The 22,971-nt window shown below is 42.0% G+C and overlaps 2 protein-coding genes across 13 annotated transcripts in view; one reads left to right on the forward strand and one right to left on the reverse strand.

Moving 5' to 3' along the window:
• The window catches only part of Fam217a (family with sequence similarity 217, member A), a 17,300-nt gene extending 6,254 nt beyond the window's left edge, over positions 1 to 11,046 (forward strand). For all 6 annotated transcript variants that reach the window (XM_005398887.1, XM_005398885.1, XM_005398884.1 and 3 more), the window contains 6 exons: positions 3,953 to 4,049; positions 5,674 to 5,758; positions 5,879 to 5,892; positions 6,672 to 6,746; positions 6,840 to 6,907; positions 9,624 to 11,046. In XM_005398887.1, the coding sequence (XP_005398944.1) occupies positions 3,953 to 4,049; positions 5,674 to 5,758; positions 5,879 to 5,892; positions 6,672 to 6,746; positions 6,840 to 6,907; positions 9,624 to 10,881 (1,597 nt within the window). In that variant the 3' untranslated portion in view covers positions 10,882 to 11,046. The remainder of the gene's footprint in view (positions 1 to 3,952; positions 4,050 to 5,673; positions 5,759 to 5,878; positions 5,893 to 6,671; positions 6,747 to 6,839; positions 6,908 to 9,623) is intronic.
• A 3,391-nt stretch (positions 11,047 to 14,437) lies between these two features.
• Positions 14,438 to 22,971, reverse strand: part of Prpf4b (pre-mRNA processing factor 4B) — a 33,280-nt gene continuing 24,746 nt past the window's right edge. Inside the window, exons 12-17 of one of the 7 annotated variants that reach the window (XR_263260.2) lie at positions 21,617 to 21,731; positions 20,880 to 21,031; positions 19,975 to 20,061; positions 18,352 to 19,093; positions 17,795 to 17,840; positions 14,438 to 17,285 (exon numbers count right to left, since the gene is read on the reverse strand). Coding sequence is in view for 1 of the 7 variants with exons in the window: in XM_005398892.2 (XP_005398949.1) it covers positions 18,890 to 19,093; positions 19,975 to 20,061; positions 20,880 to 21,031; positions 21,617 to 21,731 (558 nt within the window). In the remaining 6 variants the exon portion in view is untranslated. Of the gene's footprint in view, positions 19,094 to 19,974; positions 20,062 to 20,879; positions 21,032 to 21,616; positions 21,732 to 22,971 lie in introns of all 7 variants that reach the window. The other 6 variants (XR_263256.2, XR_001236750.1, XR_263259.2 and 3 more) reach the window with 6 other exon arrangements.

Genomic DNA, 22,971 nt, shown 5'->3' on the forward strand with positions numbered 1-22,971 from the left:
AGAAGAAGAAGAAGAAGAAGAAGAAGAAGAAGAAGAAGAAGAAGAAGAAGAAGAAGAAGAAGGAAAGAAGAAAAGAAGAAGAAAGAAGAAGAAGAAGAAAGAAGAAGAAGGAGAAAAGAAAGAAAAGAAGAAGGAGGAGGAAGAGGAGGAGGAGGGGAGGAGGAGGAGGGGAAGAGGAGGAGGAGAAGTAAGAAGAGGAAGGAGAAGAAGCAGAGGAAGAGGGGCAAGAAGAAATGCACTCATACACAGTGGAGTACTACTCTCCATGAATTTGAGATTTGTAGGAAAATGGATGGACCTTGAGATAATAATGTTTAGTGATACAAATCAGACACACAAGCTTAAATAGCACATGGATTCTCTTCTATGAGAAACCCAAATTACAGATAAAGAGCAAAATAAAAGATAGAAATGAGAGCCTACTGTACACCAGGCATTCTGCTAGACAGAAAAAAGGCCTGCCTTTGTGGTGTTGAAAAAGATGGTGAGATATTGTACGTGAATAATCCTAACATGAACAAGGAATTGAAAGTAAGTCGTTCTAACCCAAAATAAGGACCTTGGAGGAGATCGTAATTTCTTCTTCCTGAAGAGACAGGAAAAATGACTCTTAAGCTAGAACTGTATGATTAGAATTTAACTAAAAAGATTTTTTTAAAGATGATTAGAAAAAAAACTTTATTACAGGGAAAGCAAAAATGATGTCTGTCCTAAAGGAGAGGGAAAATTGAGGAAACTGGGAAATATCAGACGTACCTGCTACATAGCAGGGGGACGCCAAGGAGGCAGCAGGAAGCGAGGCCTCTGCCCGCTTTATTCCTCCTCATGTACTGACTGCGCTCCTGCCGTGGGCTCAGCCTCGTTTTAAAGTGAGGGGAAAACCTAATGAATCATGCCGGCACGGCCGCTGCTCTCAGAATTCTGCCTTCTCCAGGGGAGAGACGGACAGTGGAAAAGTTAGCAGTGAACAAGATCGTGAGGAGTACAAAGACGAGAACAGCAGGGGGTGTTATGAAACAGAGTCACAGGGGCGGAGGGGCTTCTCCAGACCCCTCTGAGGAGAAAGCGGGCCGCGAGGGAGGAGACAGACACTGTTGCCACTGTTTGCGCGGTGATCAGAGATCTGAGAGACCTTCACGAACCTTCCTTATCTGGCGTCGAGCTGTGCGCTCATTTTTTCCGAAAATGTTCTCAAAGGGGCCTGAGACTGCGTCCTCCAGATGTTCAGTACCAGGGCCCTTTAGGTACTTACTGAACTATTTTGGGGGCTGGGGACTTAGCTCAGCGGCACAGCACCTGCCTGGCAAGTGCGAGGTCGTGAATTCGATTCCCAGTACTGGAAAAAAAAAACAAAAACAAAAAAGAACTATTTCGGGGTTTGAATCTACATACCCTCGGGCTCAACCTGTAGAACACACTAGTTTCACCAGTGAGAGAGAACAAACATTTCTCAAGTGTGATCCTTTGTTATAAAGAAGTGACAAAGTGTTTTGTCTTTTTTTATGTGTGGTGCTGGGGCTGACCTTTCAGTAGTCATTTACTCATTCATATAATTATCTTTGCATTATTTAAAATTTTTCTTTGTATCAAACTGTCACAGCAGAGGGAATGAGTGTATATATTTTTCATCCCCCCCACGTATTTCGTAGAGCTATAGCAGGAGATGCATTTGGTGGTATAAAACGGGGGGTGTGGCTCAGTGGTAGAGCTCTTGCCTTGCATGCACAAGGCCCTGGGTTCGATCCCTCCCACCACATACATTAAAAATAGTAATAATAAATAAACAAATTTTTAAAAACCTGGGCCCTCACAATCTAAACATATGCAAGCAGAACAAAAAACTCTACCTTTGTGTTCTTTTAATTATGACTGATCTGAACGGGACCCAAGGCGGGCTTGCTCTCAGCAGGGGGGCCTTCTCTTTCGTTTTGTTATTTAACACACAATGTGTTACAAGTACAGTTAGAACTCCAGCGCTCCTCAGTCCAGGGAAAAGCCGACCAGACCCGGGAGTACAGGGACCTGGGGCGTTGCCGGGCAACGGAAGGGGTGTTGCCAGGCGACCGGAAGGCGTTGCCGGGCTAAGGGGTAAGTCTAGGAGCGCCCATGGAGCTGCACCCCGCAGGACTACTATGGCCCGCGGCCCTGCAGTCCCCTACCCCGCTGCTCAGGGGCTGGGGCGGTCGTGCCCTCAGAGCAGATCCGGGAGGACCCGTGGGCCGGCGCCCAGGGTAAGCGGCCCCGCCTGGTGACCGCGAGCCTCACAGCAGGCTGCACTGGCCAGGCCCCAAGGAGCCCAGCCTCCGCCTGGGAGGGGACAGGCCGCGAGTCCCCCAGACTCCTGCCCCGGATACCCCTAACGTACCCTTCCCTGGACTCATGATGGCCTGTCTTCCGGTCCCTCCAGGTGGGTGCCTGTTTCCAGGACAGGGACCTGGGGTGGTGGCATGGCAGATCCCCTACTCAGCGGTCTCCATCCTCTTACAGTTTTTTAAAAAATGTTCGCAACAGGTTCTCCCTAGGTCACTAAACTGCCCAGGCTGGCCATGAATTTGAGATCCTCCTGCCTCAGCCTCCCAGAGTGCTTTAATTACAGGCTCGAGCCACCACACTCAGCTTCCTCTTACATTTTTCAATCCTTCTACGTATGTAATTCGGGGGAGCAGGCAGATTAATTCGTCTTGGTGCACAAACTCCCTGAACTCTATATTTCCCATTTCTTCAAAGTACACCTTCCCCTTGAGACAATAAAACAGCTGTAAATGATTAGCAAATATACCGATGCTGAGGTGGCCTTAATTTGTGAATCTTTTCAGGATTGCTTGGTCTAAAATCTTCCAGTTCTCCAATATTTGTACCTTACTGGCTGTGGGGGTTTTGGACTCCAGGCTGGATGTGTAGGTTGCTCCCTGAACTTGGGCCCGGCGGTGTCTCTGTACCCCTCTTGGGCTCATGCATAAGGCCAACCCTGCCTTCAAATGGAGGCTTTGGTTTTTAATGTGAAAAGCAGATATGGTGGCCTTTTGCATGAATTCCAGATAATTCATATTTTTTCCAACCTGCATTCCATTTTCTTAATCACTATCTCTGTTCTCACCTCCGAGCTCAGTTTCCTCGTCTCTGTCCCCTATGTTGGCCCTTTGGCTGTGGTCTGGGCTTTTGCTGGCCTAGCTCACCCCTTGGTCCTGGCTCACCCATCTCACACGGTGACCCAGCCTCGATTCGCATCCTTCTTGGGTTCTTTCCTTCCTCCCTTTCTTTCCTTTTTTTCTCCTTCCTTCTTCCTTTCTTCCTTCCTTCCTATTTTTCCTTCTTTTCCATCTTTCTCTGCCTTGCTTTCTTTTGTCTTTCTTCCTCTCTGCCCCTCTTCCTTCCTTCCTTCCTTCCTTCCTTCCTCCCTTCCTCTTTTCCTTCCTTTTCCTTCTTTCTCTTCCTCTCTCCTGCTCGGAGATGGAATCCACCGCAAGCCACATCACTGAGCTTTGTCTCCTGTCCTCTCAACATTTTTCTCGGCCTCTGTCTTTGTTACTTTTCTCTCGTTGCTGGGACAAAATACCTGACACCCAAAATTAAGGAAGGAAAAGTTTATTTTGCTTACAGTTTGTGGAGGTTTCAGTCTGTACTTGGCAAGTTACAAGGCAGAGTGGCACATGGCAGAGGGCTACAGCTCAGGGTGGCAGAACACAGCAAAAGCAACAAGCACACACCAGGGTGGAATGGCCTCAAGCACCCTTTTCCTCTCCCTTACATATGCAAACTATCCACCCCAGGGTGGGTATAGCTCTCACACCCATAATCAAACTCTAACAGCCTGCCCCATGGCCGCATGAGGCTTTGGGGGGACACACAGACACAAACCATAACAGCCTCCTTTAGAAGAGGAGCCCCCTCGCGCTCTCTTCTGTATGCGTGAGCCTTCCTCATACCTGTGCCCGTCCTACGATCCTTACAGGCCTTTAAGGAGTCAGAGGAACGACTGCGGCGCCATGGGGAGAAGACCCAGCGAGGCCTGGGGGCCCGTGCTCAGCGTGGCCAGCGTCTCTCAGGAGGTACGGCCGGCCGGCGCCTTAGCTCCAACGGCAGCAGCTCCCCAGGCCGGGCCGCTGAGCCCCACGGCTTCCTGTCCTGAGCAGTTTGCGCTGAGCTTTCCCTTGGCACATTTGCGATAGCGAACGGAGAATTTTTATTTCTTTTAATAAAGGGAGTTAGTTGGCGTCCTTCCAAATCTCAGAACACTCGTTGCTACTGGATTTTGTTAAAGATGCCCGTTAACCAGGCAATGCCCACTTTTTTATTCTCTTGCATGTACTTGGTGAAAAACCTTGATAAAGTAAATGAGGTATCAGCAAAGTCTAACTTCCCGCCCTTGGGAAATTTGCAAACTGGATGACTTCCTCTCTGGCTCCTTTCCAGTGACAAGGATGTTTGTGTTACTTTCTCCCTATAAACAGTAGAGCTCCTAGCATCCACCCCTTCCTGCTTTAATAGACAGATATTTCCCTCACAGGGGCATTTCTGACACTAGTGTCCCAGCATTACATAACTGAAAAGAGCTTGCCGGCCCCTCGGGAGGTTTTCAAAATACAAACATCTGGGCCTCATCCGCATCCTGAGTCAGAAACTGCAAGGTTTTTCCTACTGTTTCTTAAGTTCTGAGAGCAGAGGGCTTCACAGATACTAAGCAAGCTTCCCACTTCTGAGCCTCACCCTCAAAATTATGTTTTAAAAGTTCTCTGGGTGATTCTCGTGGAAATTAGACCTCATATATATTATCCCAGAGAGCAGAAAATTATGCATTTGATGTATCAGAAACCTCCAGAGAAAGGTAACTGACAGCGTCCTTTCCGCATCCAAATATCAGTCCTCTCCGTGCGTAAATTAAATGCTCATGTTGTATCGGAGCCTGTTTCTCCCGGTTCGGCCTCAGTGTGGAGATTCTGCGCAGTTATACCCAACACTACGTTTACTTAGAGATTCATTTACAAAGGTGTGTTCTCATTTGAGACAGAAAATAACCAAGCTTATTCCTAAAAAAAAAAAAAAAAAAAAAAATTCTCACAAGCGAATCACCTTATCACTTTCTTTTTTCCAGAATAAAGTATTACAAGCATCCCCTGCACACGGCCCATGCACGGAACAGAAAGTACCTTTCCCTGGTCATTTGTGTTAAGCTTCCTTTTGACCACTTCCTGAATATTTCTCAACAGCTGAAATCCAGGATGAGGAGTGGGCTGGTTAGTGCTGAATATAATGCAAGGGTTAGAGATTTTCCTTGGTTGTTGGAGAGATTTCTGCAGGCTTTCAGATCCGGTCCTCAGATACAGAAAACCTAACGACTTGCTACCCTGTCCCAGAGACACACGGAACAGCACGTTCTTTTCTACTTTAAAATCAATTTTGAAAACCCCTAAGTCATTACTTTGGACAAAATGAGAACAAAAACCTAAGTTACTGTGAACGCCTTTCCATTTCCTGAGTAAGGTGTGACCAACCTGAGTAGCAGGTGTGACCGAGAGAAAACTGCACGTTTCCAAAATGTGATTGCGTCCCTGCAGGAGGCCAGGAGGTCACTAAGTTTTGTATATTTTGTCTTACTTTACCTAAAGGACGTGTAAAGTCGTGTATTTGAGCTTTAAAATTTTTTTCATGTTTAATTTAAAACTATTGTTTTAGAACTTACCTTACTGGAATTTGGATTCAGAAGTACCTGCTCCTGAGAATAAAAATCTCCCATGTGGAAGGAATGGTACAACTTGTGGTAAGAAATCCTGGACGTGTATGCTTCTGTGGGGACATGGACTCGCTCTACAGGGGTTTTTTAAAATAATACCTGCTTTATGTAACTATTAATCATCATGCTTTATTCACATTCTTTCAGGCAAAATTGAAAAGGTAAGGATGTTTGGCTTTATGTAAGTCACAAAACCTACTCTTTAAAAGTTATATACATGTTCTTTACATTTTTTTTGCCAACTTAACATTGTATTTCTGTAGAGTTCATCAAATAAATCAAAGCTGTTACTATTTTACAAGGCTGTAAATTGGTCATTAATATTTTGTTACATTATTTTTTCCCATATAACAATACTGTAATTGCAAATTGATATTGTAGTAAATATACTGTTTTCTAATCATTGCCAAAAGGGAAATACTCTTAGCCCTCAAAATGTCTTCAAGCAGGCTGGGCATGGTGGGGCACACCTGTAATCCCAGCATTCAGGAGGCTGAGGCAGGAGGATCCTTGTGAGTTCGAGACTAGCCTGGGCTACAAAGTGAGCTCAAGGTCAACCTGAACAGCATATGGAGACCCTGTCTCAAAAAGACAAAAAAAAAAAAAGTCTTGAAGCAGTTGAAATGGTCAGTACCCTGTTTTGAAATAGTATAAAGTTAATGCCTTAAGATAGCATTTTTGATTAAAATATTAAACACAACTATAAAATAAAGGTAATCTCAATTATAGCTACCTAAGATTCATTAGTCAACACTGTTTAGTTGGTATTAATAATAGAATAAGCTAGTTTCTGCTGAAATCAAGAGAAAATTTTTCTTATATGCCTCAGGTGAGTACATTGGACTTTATTATGTATTCCTTGGTTAGGACGAAAACGATACATTCTTAGAACACGAGCAGGGGACAGAGATGTGTTTCAACATCTTCTGCTGCTTTGTAGAACCGCTTGGAGATTCCGGTCATGCAGCTGATGCTAGAACTAAGTTTGTCAGCGCGTCTTCCCCAGAGAGCACAGGTGAGATCTTCCACGTCATATTCAAAGTATCATTTTCTTTAAAAAAATTTCATGCAGTTCCTAAAACATTGTCCATGATTTTTCTATTATTAGAGTAGCAAACAAGGGATATTCCAGTTATGGAGTTATCCCTTTAATGATGAACGTGACATGGAGAACAGGTGAGAATATTTTTTTGTAATTCTTTAAATTATTGAGACAAAGCTCAATATATGTGAGTTAATTACTCAAAATACAAGGACCAAAAAATAACCAGAAGAAAAAAAAGTGTTGTGTGAGAAAAGTGCTTGCCTGGTAAGCCTGAGGTCTTGAGTTCAGTTCCCAGTACCAAAAAAAAAGTCAGAAGGACCATGAAAAGTAAATGCTGTGAATCAATTCAGGATGCTGAGGAAGCACAACTGCAGTTAAAGACACACATGAAAGAGGTCTTCCAGAACTGCTGCAGAAAGCGGCAAGAATGAAGGGATGTGTTAGAAGTGCAGGGGATATTTTTGAGGGGGATGAATAGCAATGTCTTTTACCACAATAATTTTCTTAAACTTTCACTGTGTTTTTCAATCACATCACATAATAGGAAAGTGCTATTTCATGTGCCAGGAACTATTTTAATTCCTTATATGTGTGAACGCATTGAACTCTCTTGCCAGTCTTACAGTGTAAGTACCACTGTCCGTATCCTTGTTTTACAGATGAGGAATCCGCGATACGGACAATTAAGTAACTTGCCCAAAGCCCTACAGCAGGTGTAGAACTGGGATGCAGAAATAGTTTGGTTCATGCTCACAGTTAGTTGTATATTGCTTCTCAAACTTTTACTGGAGTGGGATTATTTTTCGGCTCTTAAATTTCAGTTGTACCTTAGAACCACCTAGACTGTTTAAAAATGCAGGTTGCTGGTATTCAGAAATTACCTCCTATTGAACACTGTTTTGTGCCAATCTTACAGTGGACACCCTGTGTTCCATTCTTCTCTTCTCAGCAGAGTAGTTCACTTGCTAGCAGCTGTCTCCTGGCCAGAGGACTTTACCTCTGCCATGCCCAGACTGCAGCTTCCCTTAGGTTGAAATGTAAGGGAAGTAAAAAAGTGCTAAAGGGAATTGTAGTGAGCCGTGTCCTAAGTGGGTATCTGTGCTGATGGAGCCAGGCTGGGAACAGGGATTTTAAGGAAAGCGGTCAAAGAAAATGGGCTGAATTCCATCACGGGAGGGAGGCGTGAGCATCCATCTGGCAGGAAAAGGCAGAGGTTGGGGTCACAACCGTGAGATCCCTGCCACCTTATCCACGACCTGGCTGCCACTGACTGGATTTGCGACCTCAGCCGCTCGGTGTCCTGATCTTAAAAGGTGGAAACCCTGAGAGCCCATCTCCTGGGGGCTACTGTGAGGGCTAAACAGGGCTGCATGTGTGCAGGAATTCCCTGTTAATACTGGCTGCCTTTCGTGAGGGCACACAGGAAAGTTTGGTATCAGTGAAATATCTTATGAAAAATATTCTCCTCACTGGGCGCGGTGGAGCGCACCTAAAATCCCAGCATTTGGGAGGCTGAGGCAGGAGGATCAGTGGAGTTCGAGGTCAGCCTGCGCTAAATAAGTGAGTTCAAGGCCAGCCTGAATTGCATAGTGAGACCTTATCTCAAAAAGACAAAAAAAAAAAATATTTTCCTCAGTACATGGGGTGTGTACATAATCAGTAGCACGAGAGAGTAAAAGTAATGCTAACTTCCCCCTGCGCTGAATGGGGGAACCCCTCACAGAACGCCTGCAGATAGTGCTGCCTGCTCCTCTGACTCCCGAGGGGGAACGGCCGTCTCTAGTTCACTGACTCGGCGGGGGCAGAGGGGCCACACCCGGGCCTTCGGCCTCCAGAGCTCGTGCTTTTTACTCTACCTCACGGGTTTGTGTCTCTTAAAAATTGTACATTTAGATTTTCCCTGAGGTTGTTCAAAGGCAAGGCCATATCCTAGTATTTAGCTAAATGAATACATTTACCAGTTTCTGTAAAAACAAAAATATTTTTCAGGATCCTAGACTCCCTCATCTTTCCTATTAGGGGCCTAAAAAAAGCAAGAGTTACTGACACTACATGCAATTAAATGAACCAAATCTTTCAATGTCAAATCTTTCAATTTCTAATTATCTTAAAAAAAAAACCTAGAAAATGTGTTAGTATGTTTTCATTCTTTTATCTTTAAAATAAAAAAAACTCTAGAAACTCCCTAATCTATGGCCTGCTTTTTTTGCATTTCTCAGTATAACTTGTATAGATTTTAGTATTATTTAAATATAATACCTACAAATATTACTCCTAAAATAATTACCAGAGACTATATCTGGGATTGTTTACTAGACATTGTTTACTACCTTTCTTGTTATAATAATTTTGAAAAAGTGAAGTAGTTATATAGAAGCCGTGGTTAAGTAACCTAATTACATTCTTTCAAAGTTTCCTTTTATCTAATACTGGGTCAATGAGCATTTCACTGTAATTTCAGCTTGAGCTGGATAGCCTCATTTTCACACGTCATAATTTCATGTACAGGACAGGCAAAGAGATGTAACAGTAGCCACTTTTGCCCTAGTGGCTATGCATGGCTTCAATGAGCTATTTTTGGGCTCATAATCTAGTGAGTTATGTTTGTGTGTCCAAAGGATGCCGAGGAACATTTCAAGGTACACCTGAATTTGTATAGTTTATAACCGAGCATATGTGGAATTTAACATTTGTTACGGATATCTATCCAAAAAAACTCTTTCCTCTATCATCTATCAACCACTGAGAGCTAAACAGCCAATTTTGATAAAGCTTTTTACTCATATCCTTAAATAGCACCTTAATTCTAGTCAATAAATCATTCACCAGTCACATTATTTTTTAAAGGGAATTCAAAAACTCTTCAGTGGAAACTGGCTTTGATGTACCCAGTAATTCCACACAGCTCTGCACCCTGAGCCGCTCTCTGACAAGCACCCCAGTCGGTACACAAGCCAGTTCTCACGCTGGACTGCCGACGCCTGGTCTCTCCTGGTCCTATGCTGATGGAGACTTTTTTAAGGGCAGAAACGAGCTTCGGATTAATTCATGTTCCACTACAGAAAACAACAAAGAAGAAGCCTTCCCCGCTCCAGCTTGTAATCTGAGATATGGAAACGGCAGTGTGGAAGAAAATTTAACAGATGAAAGTGATTTATCAGAGAATGAGACGGCAAACGATACATTACCTGGCTGTTTTAAGATGGACCTGAATTTAAAGCCGGAAACAGTAGACAGCGGTGAGGAATCTTTCCCTGAGGAACCCAGCGAAGCATTTCTATACCCTGATTTTCTTCCCCCGCCCTTTGATACTCTGGACTTGCACAAATTGGCCCTCTCAAAATGTGAAAGTTGGAAAGCAGCAGTGGAACCTCTAGACAGCTCTACCGAGCACTTGATAACTCGTTTACTGGAACTGGAAAGGTTGCAGCATACGACCATACAAAAGGAGAGGCCAAGACTACACATGTCGTCCTGCGGTTCAGCGGTTTCCGAACAACCGTCCTCCTCCAAAGCTGTGTCAAGAGTGAGACAGGCAAAACTTCCTGACTCTCTGAGTCTTCAGATGTCTTACGTGGATAAAAGTCGAGAAAAAGCAAAAACCAATTCTGGTTCTGCCAAGCTTGAACAAAATACTTCAAGATGGAACTGGAGCGACACCAACAAATATAAATGGACTCCTAGAACACCCCTTCTAAAAGGTCCATCCACCACAAAACAACTGATAGCAACTTACGATATTAAGAACCTCCAAAGTCCCATTTTAAATGCATGCCAAGAAGCCTCCCCCAGGCCTAGCACCACCCAAACAAGTCAATCATTGGTTAAAACAGCCTCAAGGCGATGTCTGCCACCAAGGTCTCCAATACCAGTTTCATCTGTAGCCTTGTCTTTTCCTGAAAGTCACAAGGAAGAAACTAAGACACCAAGGACCAGAAAGAAACTCCACCAACGAACTATACTACTGCAGAGACCATTCTATATTCAGAAGCTAAACTGTCTGTCACCTTCCTTTATAGGTAAGGGTAATGGCTCATTTGCTGACCAAAAAAGACTCTTTTATACATTTCACTGTGCGCAAATCCATTCTAAGGAGCCTAGCTAAAATGTGGTCCATTCTGGGATACAGGCATTAAAAACAAAAATCACAGTCACTTGGTTGATTTGAATCACTGCTGCAATGTCTATACAAGGGCTTCTATACTAACATAGTTGACAATCTTTTGCACTTACGTTTTGAAGAGATGTCTTACCCAGTAAGCCAAAATATTCCGATTGTTCTTTTGTTTTTTTCAGTATAATTCCATTGTCAATAAATGGTATAACTGACTTGCTGTTGTATCCTTTTATGTTCAATTATACAGTCATATAAGAGTGAAAGTAACTTTGATCAGTGATTTCCTTTAGTTCCTCACCTCGGACACCTTTCCTTCTCCCTCTCTGTACACTTGCCATCCGGACCTCTGGACATGTTCTTGTCCCTTCAAAGGGTAAGGTAGTTGCTGTTTCCATAAAAACTACGTGAGAGTCTAGATTCTCTCAAATCCTAACTTTCTGTTTCTCAGGCCTTTTGCCATATACAATGAAAGTAGTATTAGTTCCCTTTTAAGCCCAGCTACAAAATGGGATGAAAGAACCATTTCCACTCAGACCCAATAGTTTGAAAATGCTGAAGGAAAAACTGCGTTAAGATCACAGCCCACAGAGCAGCCCAAATCTCATTGCTGCAATTTGCCCCCAAGGCTGTACACTGCTTCCTTCACAGTGGTTAACCGAAACCCAGGCAGCTGAGGGTGGAAAGGGAGGACTCCAGGGCTGACAGATTGTATTCCACTTCAGTCAGGCAAACAAACACGTAAGAGTCCTGGCTTCTATCAGGCCTGCTGAAACAACTGGGAGTGAGAAATGCAAGGAAACACAGTGATTTTAATGCAGATGGTTCTTGGCTCACACTTTGAAAAATGCGAAGACTGAAGGCAACAAATCAGAGGTTTGGTTATTTGGGGGTGAAATGTGCTTTGGTTTTAAGTGGATGATTGGTGAACTCAAATTACACGACTAGAACTTCACACAGTACCCAAAAGCACCAAAGGCCTCTCCCCACCCACCAACCAAACACACGGTATTACCAAGTTTTTATGTATCCTCCTCCCAAATGAGATGAAAATCTGAGTTCAGGGTGTATCGGAGTTCAGGTGAGGTGTATTGAAGGGTAATTGAAATAAGTGCTAAAGACAGCAAATATAGCTTCTTTCTTACTTTAGCAAGAGTAAGGCTTGGCTTTCTTAGAAGCAAGGTCGCAGGGAGTGTACTCAGCCTCTCAGGTTAACTTCAAAAGAATTTTCTGGAACCGTATCAGCACCACACAGAAGGAACTGGTCAGTTGCCCTTAGGCGATGAAACTCACAGCCCAAGGTGGTGTGTCTCTATCGTAGAGCTACACTGCGAGACTTGCACTCACTCATCCCCAACTCCACGACCAGTTTTGGTTCCTGGCAACTCAACCATCTTCTCACTTCCTATTGTCAAAGTCCTGAACCTTATTTTTGATCAGCCCTTTGTATCCACTCCCACCTTCCTTACATACTTGGCTTTCATTCCAACTTTAGGGTCCTAATACTGAAATTTTATGACTTGAGGAAGGGACACGTTTACACCTTATCCTGCTACTAGGTGGTCAGGACTCTGACCGGCAAATGGACTCTTCCATCATTGGGATTGAGCTCATCAGTGGGTAGAAGCACTGACCACCCGCAACCAGAGGGTCTGAATTTGAACCCAGCTCTTCACTTACCAGCACAAAACGCTGATCATTTCTGGAACTCTGCTTTACTTCTGATGTGTAAAGTGGATGGAATTCTTTTATCTCACATTATTATGAGATTTGGTGGCTGTGGGTAAAGAGTGCCTGACCTACAGCAGATATTCAAAAAATACAACAGGGAAACAAGAATGACAGAGGAGTGTGGAGCCGCCCTGCAGCTGAATGGTCAGCGGAGGAACCAGGATTGCTAATGGCATCCTCCAGATGCCTGCACTACAGTGGCCTTCGGGCCCTGCCAAAGTGCAGACACTGCTTCTGGGCTTCAACATCTCCGGAAAGTTCTGGACACCAACTTACCTGCTAGGTCATCAGATGGAAGTATATAGGAAACAATGTTCGTAACGTAAAATTTTTTACTGGAAACATACCCAGGCTCGTTTAGGATGCCAGTGAACCTAAAGCTACTGAAAGTCCCCACCAGATGCCTTTCAATCATTGTCCCAAACTGCTTTAAATATGTCAAACACATACCAGCACTGCCATTTTCAATTACTGGGCAAAGGCATTAATAATTTTTAAGTAAAGATTACTTAGTAGCAGTATAGCTGCCGGGACCTCTGTGTTGTAACTGAGCTCCTAGAACAGGCCAAGCGGCTAGTCCGTGGGAAAAGGACGTGCAGCCACCTCAAGTGTGCCCCTAAGGCCCGAGGTAAAGGCTCAGCTCACACGGGTGACACCAGACCTGCGAAGCAGGAAAGGGCAGCTCACGGCTGGGGGCCAGCTGCAGGAGCGGCTGAACAAGCAACACTGGTGGCTGTTTTCCAGACCCAATGGAAGCCAACTTCTACCAGTACTTTTGAAGGAAACACTTGGCAACCCTCTAGAAGGAAATTTTAGACTTGGAATGCTCATAAATTCCCAAGTTTAGCCCTCCATTATTCAGATTCCTTAGTTTGAGACCTCATCGAGTTTATCGGACTTTCTCACCAAGGGGGCGTGTGCAGTGTGTTGAGGAGCGCAGCACCCCACCTCCACCAGGACACCTGCACGCTCCTCTCAACCAGACGAGGCAAGGACTTCATGGGCCACGGGAAATGGCCATGAGATGACCACGGACCTTCCGGCCCAGCAGCCCAAGCAGAAAATTACAACAGGGCATCTACAAAGCCACTCGGAGCCACTGCCATTTGACTCATTTCTTAAAAAGCCAACGTGACCAAACCAGCCCCCACTGCACTGGGCAGTCCCCGCTGGGGTGGGATCTCCCTCATAGCCATAGCTTTACCGCCCCCGCCAGCCCTGCTCTGCACACACCGGAGAGTCACACTTCTCTGTCCCTAGGTTTACTCACTGTTTTAAATGCTGAAACATCTCCTTACAAGAAGAAAATAAAGAGTGGGCAGATTGAAGGTAGAAAGCCCAGTATGTGTTGGATAATGAACCAATTTATTTATACTCCTACAGAAAAGGAAGTCAGCTCATTACTTGTTTTCACTGCCAGGAAAATCAGAGGAGTACAACATACCCTTTGGTCTTCTGCACTAAGTGCTTTAGAAACATTCTGCTTGCGAGGAAAACCACGTTCCTCAGACTGTTTTCAAGCTGTGGGTTCTATGAAGGGGTGAAGTGTGGGAAATTTGGAAGCATTCTGGGAAACTGCTCTCTACACCTTCTCCTGTCACTGAGATTCACAAGAACATCCAAGGCCTCGGAGAATGTGACAGGATTCCTATTTAACAGTAACCCACCAGTCCTCAACTACAGGAACACAAGCACGTCTACTGATAGTGAAACAGGAGCTAAGCAATACGAGGCAAAAAATAGTTTACAACTTAAAAACAAAACAGGAAACGATAAAGTCAAGCAAAGAGGAAAAAAAATCAGCAGACAACACGAATTCAAGAGAAAAATTTTATTGTTTCCTAAAAAGTCAACTGGAAACATGTGTTGCTAAAATGCAAGTTAAAGTCCAAAATGGTAACATGAACAATTAGGATACACATTGAGCATTTTCAGAGATCAGCTTCCTCATCTTGATCACTAAATGGAAAGGTTCTTCAGAAGAACAGTCCCTTACCCTATATACAGAAGGAGAAGAAAAATTAAGGATGCCACAACGATACCTCAAGATAACTGGAAAACATTTTAAAATCCATTTAGTATACATCATTGATATGCAAAAAATACAATGAATTTACTGTAAACATTTCTATAAGGAAGACATTCCATAGAGGAGAATTAAAAATTCATATTGAATATATGCTGGAGCTAGGTACTACTGAAAAACATACTTAGCCCAACTGTCATGCTATCATTACACTAAAGAAAGGAAACTACGCATCTAAATGTTCGGCTGCTTTCCTATAGCGAACATACATTTATTTATTTATTTTTTTGTTTGGTTGTTTTTTTTTTTTTCTAGTACCGGGAATCGAACTCACGACTCCGCGCTTGCCAGGCAAGCACTGTGTCATTGAGCTAAATCCCTAGCCCCTTATTGAACATTTAAAGAGACAGTCTCTAACTGCTTATTAGCCTAAGTTATAACATGATTCTATACGCGATTCTTGTTTCATTTCTGACATTTTATTTCAACCTTCAGAGCTAGAATTCTATGGAGGAAGTACAGGTAAACAGCACAGGAAGAGTGCAAATCTGGAGCAAAACTTAAGACATTAAATTCCCCAGCCCCTACCACATACCATAAAACATTATGTATTTTGCATTACAAAAATGTCCTGAGTATTTATTTTTGTTAGGAAAAAAGTAGCGATTACAACGGTAAGATAAAAACATTATTTTAAAACATAAAACAGTTTGAGAAAGTGAAATGAGAACGCTGTTGGGGAATGAAGAAAGGGGGTGCTGCTAGTCAGGACCCAAGGCTGCCAACAAACACAGGGTCTCCTTGATGCAAAGATCCCCTCGCTTCTGCTGACCTCTGCGAAGTCTTCCCACACACAGTCTAACCTGTGCATGCGCCACAGCTCTCCCCCAACTCCACAAAGAACAGTGACATCTTTGAGAATTATGCTTAAGGCTTTCATGAAACCTCAAGTCTGATGATCACTTGACAGCGTTTTTGCCAGACAGTATACGAAAGCTAAAACTTCATGACAGATAACCGTATCTAAAACTTAGTTACTCTGAAACACGCACGCAGGTCTGTTAAGCAGGACCACCACCACATGACCTCAATGGAACAGATCTTTAAGAGTTCCAAATTCCTATCTCAGCCAAATTACAAGTTCAAATAAAAGCCTGTATATGTACATAAGGGAGTTTATAAGGTTCCCTGCACATAGACAAATTTAGGAAAGCTAAATTTGGCAATATGAAAACTACAACATCACCTTTCTCATTTTCCTTAAGACAAACTGACAACAGCTATGAATATTTTGTCGATTTTCAGACCATGACTAGAGCACTTGTTGAAATTAGGAACAGAAATGAAGGCGGCTGAACAGTCTTCTTCAAACGCTAGTTTCTACTCTTTTGCATCTGCCTGAAGCTCAAGAGCACTTCGAGATGTGTGTTACTCTGGTAGTTGCTGTTCTTGTAATGATCCTTACGACCCCACTGTGACAACGGTGTGCAATGTGGGGCCTTACAAGCTGAGAGCCTTTCGTATCACTAACGTAACCACTACTTTTATCTTAGAGAGGGAAAGGAAGGAGAATCAAGTAGTATGAGAAAACAAGCACTCACAGATGAACACAATTAGCACTACTAGTCTAAATTCCAAACACTAATGAAACCCAAAGCATAATGCTGAAAACTAAAAAATTAAGACAAAAACTAAAAGGAAAAATTCTTTTTTTTTTTTTTTTTAATCTTTTATAGGACAGAAACCTTAGCTCATGTCTTCTGGTTGTCATCATCTTCCACTGAGCTGCACCTAAAACACAAAGAACAAGTAACAAGCAACTTTGTTTTTTAAAGAATAGGTAATAATCTTGAAGGTATAAGATGAACTGTTTCTAGTGAAAGTTAACGTACTTATTAAATAATTATATAAAATGAAGAAATGAAAATCACCAGAAGCATTAAAATGCTAACTGTTTTTTCAGTGAAAATAACTACTAAAGACTTGAATATGCAGCATATTGTCACCAAAATAAATAATGGTGGGAAAATCACTATCTGTGTCATTAAGCTGGAAAAGCTGCACCTGTGATGCCTTATTTAAAAGGCTTCACTCTACCCGCAGATGAGAACAAATCACCTTCACTTATTTAACTCTAAACCATGAAGAGACGGGGTGTGGGTTCAGGCTGGCTTATTAGATCATCTATCACCTTCCTGGCTGTGCAGTTCATGTCATGCCTTTAAATGGAGCAAAGCCCACCAGGAGAATGCTGCTATTCTGATTTTCCATTCTTGAATGCACCAAAATGTGCATGCTTGTTGTAATTAGGTGCCTGGGTGAATAAAAAAATCCCATTTACAATTTAAAAATATTATTTAAGCCCCTTAAAGTGGATTCTTTCTCAGGGAGACAAACATCGACCCCAAACAGAAAAGATGATACACGCTTTTGGACATTCTCTTCTACCATGTAAAAACACGAATTCCTCTGTTGCAAAACCAAGTTGATTTACATGATTTTGTTTTACATTGTTGCTAAATGTTTATCTACACATGCTGTCAGAAATAACCTTGTTAGGAAGGTGAAGCTGGTGTCTCAGCAAATCAGACCCCTTGGAGAAGGCGTTGGATGGCCTGTGCCCCGTTTTCCTTTTTCTCTTTCCGCACCATCAAAAGGAAAAGTGAGAAAATAGCAGAAACATTAGTTAAACCCTGAATTACACCCCATAACCTATAGGAATAATCTGACTACACTGAAAGGTGACAGTAACTGTAGGGCTTTTCTGGATGAAATAATTAGCACCCTAATTACTAATAAGGTGATCAACATCTAGCTAGACTTACATCTTAAACAATACTATCAATAAAAACTTTCGGGAAAAAAGAAAGGTTTCTTTTAACTATGGTTTTACCTGACTTACCAGTACTGAAGACAAAAACTTTTAAAAATGGCTACAAATGCCTTGTTCACAAAAGACTTTATTATCTAGTGATGCATACTGAGAACATACAGAAATCTGCATGGTCCACTTCACATGCAGTAGAACAATCTTCACTTTACAATAAGTGAGTGTCAACTGTTTTATGCAATAGACAACACTTTAAGGTCACATTCTTAAAGAAAAGCTTCATTTACAAAAGAAATAAAAGGTAAAGAAGCAATTACCGCTTTTAAAAAGCAGCTGCTTTGTTCAAGAGTGGAAGGTTTATGCCTGTATTGAAAGACAACATGATCACAAATAATGAAAACAATGAACAAATGAAAAACATTGTTACCATAAAGCAGTACACTTCCAAAATGACATACAAATAGTTAAAAATTTCATTATGTTGTCTATCTAACCTTTAAATATGAGGACTTTCAGAATTTAGGCCTCAACATTTGTAATTAGTAAATGAAAACTGCTTTTGTTGCTATGTCACTAGGAACTGTATTTAACAAAATGTATATAAAGTCTATAGCAAGTTGATTTAAAAAAGTAAAGTTAATAAGAAACAGTACACTGAAGGCGCTCTATCCATCAAGCGCATACACTCTCCAAATTTTAAATGTGATGAACAAAACAGAAGTTGTAACTATGCCACAGTTGCAATGCCAAAAAATAAAACAAGATCAGTTATCACACATGCAGGGAATTCCGCCACAAAGCTAAGATCCCTCATTTGTCAATTATTCCGATAAAAGAACACCTTAAAACACCAGTGATGTTGATGGTAGCTTACCTTCAGTGTACTGAATGTTGTACACAACCTGCTTTAAAAGAGGAGACATCCCTGCAGGCAGGCTCAAGAAGAAACAGACCCCCTTCGGCACTGACTACACCCAGGGCATGCTGCCGTGGCCTGCACACACACACCTAGGAAAACGTGAATATAAACAGCATTTATGCTGGCCATTTCATCTGAAGACCAAAATGAAGCCAAGTCTGCTAAAAATGAATCAACCACCCGGTATTACTACTCATTTTATAACAGCTGCTTTTGTCTTTTATGTGAGCTGCAACCATATACATTAGCACTGTAATTCTGTGCAGTCTTGGCAATAAAACAGTTCTACAGTGAAACTTCACATAAGACACAAAACAGATTAACTAACATTTCTAAAAGAAGTATCACCCTTGGTGTTAATTCAAATATATCATGCTTCCTCAAATTTGCTGGAGAAATATTTATAAGTTTATATACATTAATAATAAACTGCTGTGAAATTTCTTCAGTCTTTGTATTTAATTACTCAAACCCTTGCAGTTTCTTCATCTTGTTAAATTTTTTCCTGGATGAATGCATGCTGTAGGGCCTGGTTGATGCTAATTCGTTTAGCTGGGTCCAACATTAGGATCTGGTCCAACAAGTCCTTCAGCTGGTGTACTTTTTTACGTTGGTCTTCAGGAAGTCGCTGGCACCCAATCAAGTCAGCCAATAGGTCCTTAGTTGGATTAATGGTGCTCATGACAGTAACTTTCTCCTAAAAATAATTTTTATAATGTACATCTCTAAATAAGTTACTAAACATATATAACTTATCAAACTCTTTTCTGTGCACCCAAACTATTAAAAAACACAAAGAATATGTTCACTAGTAACTCTTTTACAGCTTTTACATGTCTCTATCCTCTACATTTTTTCAAGGAGCAATCAATTACGTGGAAATGGCCTCCGCATTAGCAATGAAAGCAGTAAGCATTGTTGCCTCAACTACTTTCCTATCCCTATTCTGGCGGGGAAGGCACAGAAACAGACTGACACCATGAAGTGCTCCTCGGTACCTGGATGAAGCTAGGGACACATGCTGTAACGGGGCGAAAGTAAGGAAGTCATCACTCCAACCCAGAAGGTGCGGAAAGGGTGGGAGAAGGCAAACTGCTTTAGAAGCATAGTTTACGGCATGCAGAACTTAGTTTGTGAGGAACTCAAACACTGTTTTACAAACAACAGGAAGCCAGTAAGGGAATTTGGAGCCAAAGGAAATGCACAATCAGATCTGTCTGCAAAACCATCATCCTGGCAACAGTACGGCAGCTGAATGGGAAGCCAGATCAAGAATATAGTCCAGAGGGGTAGCGGCGAAGGCCTAACTATGACCTAGTGCAAAACAAACATTTAAAAGCCCTTCAGGGCCAGCAACACAGGGTGTGCCTGGCAAGTGCGAGGTCCTGAGTTTGATTCTCGGTACTAAAAAAAAAACCTTTCATCTTTTTCATAACCTGATATATTTTGAACTGCAGAATTATTAGAAAAAGGAATTACATACTTTGTTTAAAGAAATACAGCTCCAAGTACCACCTGGTACTCAATTCATTAACAATAAGATAACCATTTAACATAGCACACTGGAAACAGACTTACCCTCTCTGTTACTTTATCAACTTCTATGTACATGAAGTTGAGATTTTGATCAAAATGCTGATCTTTGAATACACCTTTCCGAATCATCTACAAAAAAGAAAAGAAAAAAAAAACAACTCTGGGGTTTTGAAGTATTATGGAACACTCTGGCCCACTAACAATTTATTGCATGATAATTCACAAAATATAGTATTAATTTCTTTGATCCTAGATCCGCTTACTCTCAGAAATTTGTTAACATCTACCGAAAAGCCAATCTAAGTGCTCAACCTAAAACTACTTAATAACATGAAATTGCATTTCTCAGGTAGTGACCTAAATCAATTATAATACCAAGTTGTGCTTTCACTGTTCAAAGTTGGGGATTAAATGAACCTGTGAAAAATACTTGCTTTTAGGAAAAAATACTACACCGCTCAGCCCCTTTCTCTTGGTAGTTAGGAAAAGTATTTTATGAGTTATGTTCTAAAAGCCCTAATATAAGTCAGACTTCATTCTTATTGACACAGCTAATTTCTGTGTAAATTTTATAAGCTGATTGTCATCAGTATCAATGTTCAACTAGTCACTCTATCCTCTAATTACTTCTTTGTTGTAACAGGATCTGCTTTTTCATCTAATCTGCCAAACACATTTGCAGTTTCTAGTGCAAAGCTGTAAAAACACATCTGCAATTACTCTCCTGCCTGTCACTGGAAAAGGAGTTCTCCCTCCCCTTTGATAGCTCTTGGCCGATCAGAATGACTGATCTTAACATCAGAAATGTGACAGGAGCTAAGGAATCGTGGCAGCTATTTCCCTGTCTAGTACCTTTGTTTCCCAGCTACAGGGGTTCAGCATCAGCAGTGTATTCATCTGTAAGAAACTAAGCCCTTGCAAACAGTAAGTGCACGCCAGTGCCCTACCTTATTTGGCATCTTTCCTTTGAGATCCATGGCAAGCTTCAACATGTGGTTATTGGTTTTACCAGGGAACAAAATTTTTCCAGTATACAGCTCATATAAGGTGCAGCCTACAGACCACATATCTATGCCGTAGTCATAGCTTTTACCTATAACTGAAAACAAAACGGAAGTTGTACTACACGAGGGCAAGAATGATTACTATTAGTTTTTATTTCCATTAATGGGGCCTAACAGGCTGACCTATAACCACAACCTTAAGTTTCCTCATTTGGCTATTAGTTTCATTCTTCCCCACTAACGCTTAACAGACTTAAAAACTTTTTACAAATGGGGGTGTGGGAGAGGAATGAAAGGGGACAAGAAAATAGGCATTTCTTCGCTTTCTCGTTTCACCCTTGGTAGAAATGCTAATCAACCGCAACCAAGGCAACAGGAAGAGAAAACACAAAGCTCCCACACAATCCATACATGTGATAATCAGACCTTGAATAACCAAGAGCAGTCTTCTAAAGTCGAGGACTTTCCACAACTGTTTTGCTACTCTTGCTCGACATGATCAAGACTCCTGTCACAACTACCTTCATTCCACCTGAGGAGGATCAACTTGCTATGGTTCCCTTCCTCAGGAATGGCCTCGAGCGGCTGCTGAAGTGTGATGGAAAACAGTGCTTAGACGTTAAATCCGCTGTTTCCACTGCAGAGGATGGCCCAGGTCAGGGGCACTGCGAGAAACTTACTGATCTCAGGAGCCCGATAAAATCTACTGACAAGGTAAGGTGTTATGTCATTATCCGCGACGTGGGAAGCCGACCCAAAATCACAGAGCTTTAAAATCGTTTTTGATTCATTAACCTGCAAAACATTTTTAAAAGAAATTTAATCCATGCCAGAAATAATAAACACAAATAAATAAAATCAACTTTAAGTCACACTAATTTCAATACTGAGAACACAAATCACTCATTTTAAAAATTCCTTCTCTATTTTACAACCCAATTCCCTAATTATGAAATTTTAAGAGCTCTCAAACATTTTACTACAACTGTAAAGACTTCGGTGAGGAAACGAGGTAATACCAAGTACACTTAAGTAGTGAATAACATTTTACAAAGTGGGGTAGTGAGAAAAAAAACTCTCATTCACAAAGTAAAGGACCCCTTAGAAATCCCTCAGATACCTGAAAAAGTTGAATTCCTCTCTAAAGGAACAGGAGACACTCAATACAGGAATCAGACTTAAATTAGCTTTCAGGTGCCAGAAAATCACAACGGCAATGAAAGCAGGGTAACGCAGGATAAATTTGGAGGAAAATACGGAACCCCTTAGAGTTAAGGAAGATATTAGTTAAGAAAACGTTAATGGTATCTGGCCAGGTGACAGACACAGCTCTGTGTTAGGCAGTGTGACATCTGCCGAGAAAGGCCGGGGCTATGCCTTGACTGCTGCTTGCCTGAGTCAGGAGGTTCAGGATGAACAGTAAAGGGGACTCTCACTCCAGAGCTCCAAGAGACACACATAAATTCTGAGTCGCGACTTGAAGAACACAGCACTTTAAACAGCCCCAGCACACTCTAGGGGGCATCAGAGCAAGGCGGGAGTTAGGGACTAGACTACTTACTCTATACAATATCCACAGAATAAAGCTGGAACAGAAATGACTACTTTTAATGTCCACATCAATTATGAGTCCCTTAATTGGGGGATTAAGAAAATAGGTATATTAAAATGGAAACAAGAACAATACAGAAACTTTTTTTATTTTGGTGGTAGTACTGGGTATTAAACCAGGATTTCCACACTGAAATAAGTCCCCAGCCCTTTTATATTTTTTATTTAGAGACAAGGTCTTGCTACGTCACTATGTTGCCCAGGCTCGGCTCTGACTTATGATCCTTCCGCCCCAGCTTACCAGTGTTGGAATTACAGATGTGCACCACTACATCCAGCATGGAAAAATTCTTTACAGCTTTTTAGACGTTTAGGTTGACTCAGCTGTGTAAGAATACCTACAGGAAACCCTAGAACCATTTTATAATTAGAACTGTTCAGGGGCACTCTTCAGTGGCTACGGTGCCTCACAAACAGCAGGGTC

This window comes from Chinchilla lanigera, unplaced genomic scaffold (assembly GCF_000276665.1).
Source record: "Chinchilla lanigera isolate Chin_1 unplaced genomic scaffold, ChiLan1.0 scaffold00064, whole genome shotgun sequence".
Taxonomy (NCBI): domain Eukaryota; kingdom Metazoa; phylum Chordata; class Mammalia; order Rodentia; family Chinchillidae; genus Chinchilla; species Chinchilla lanigera.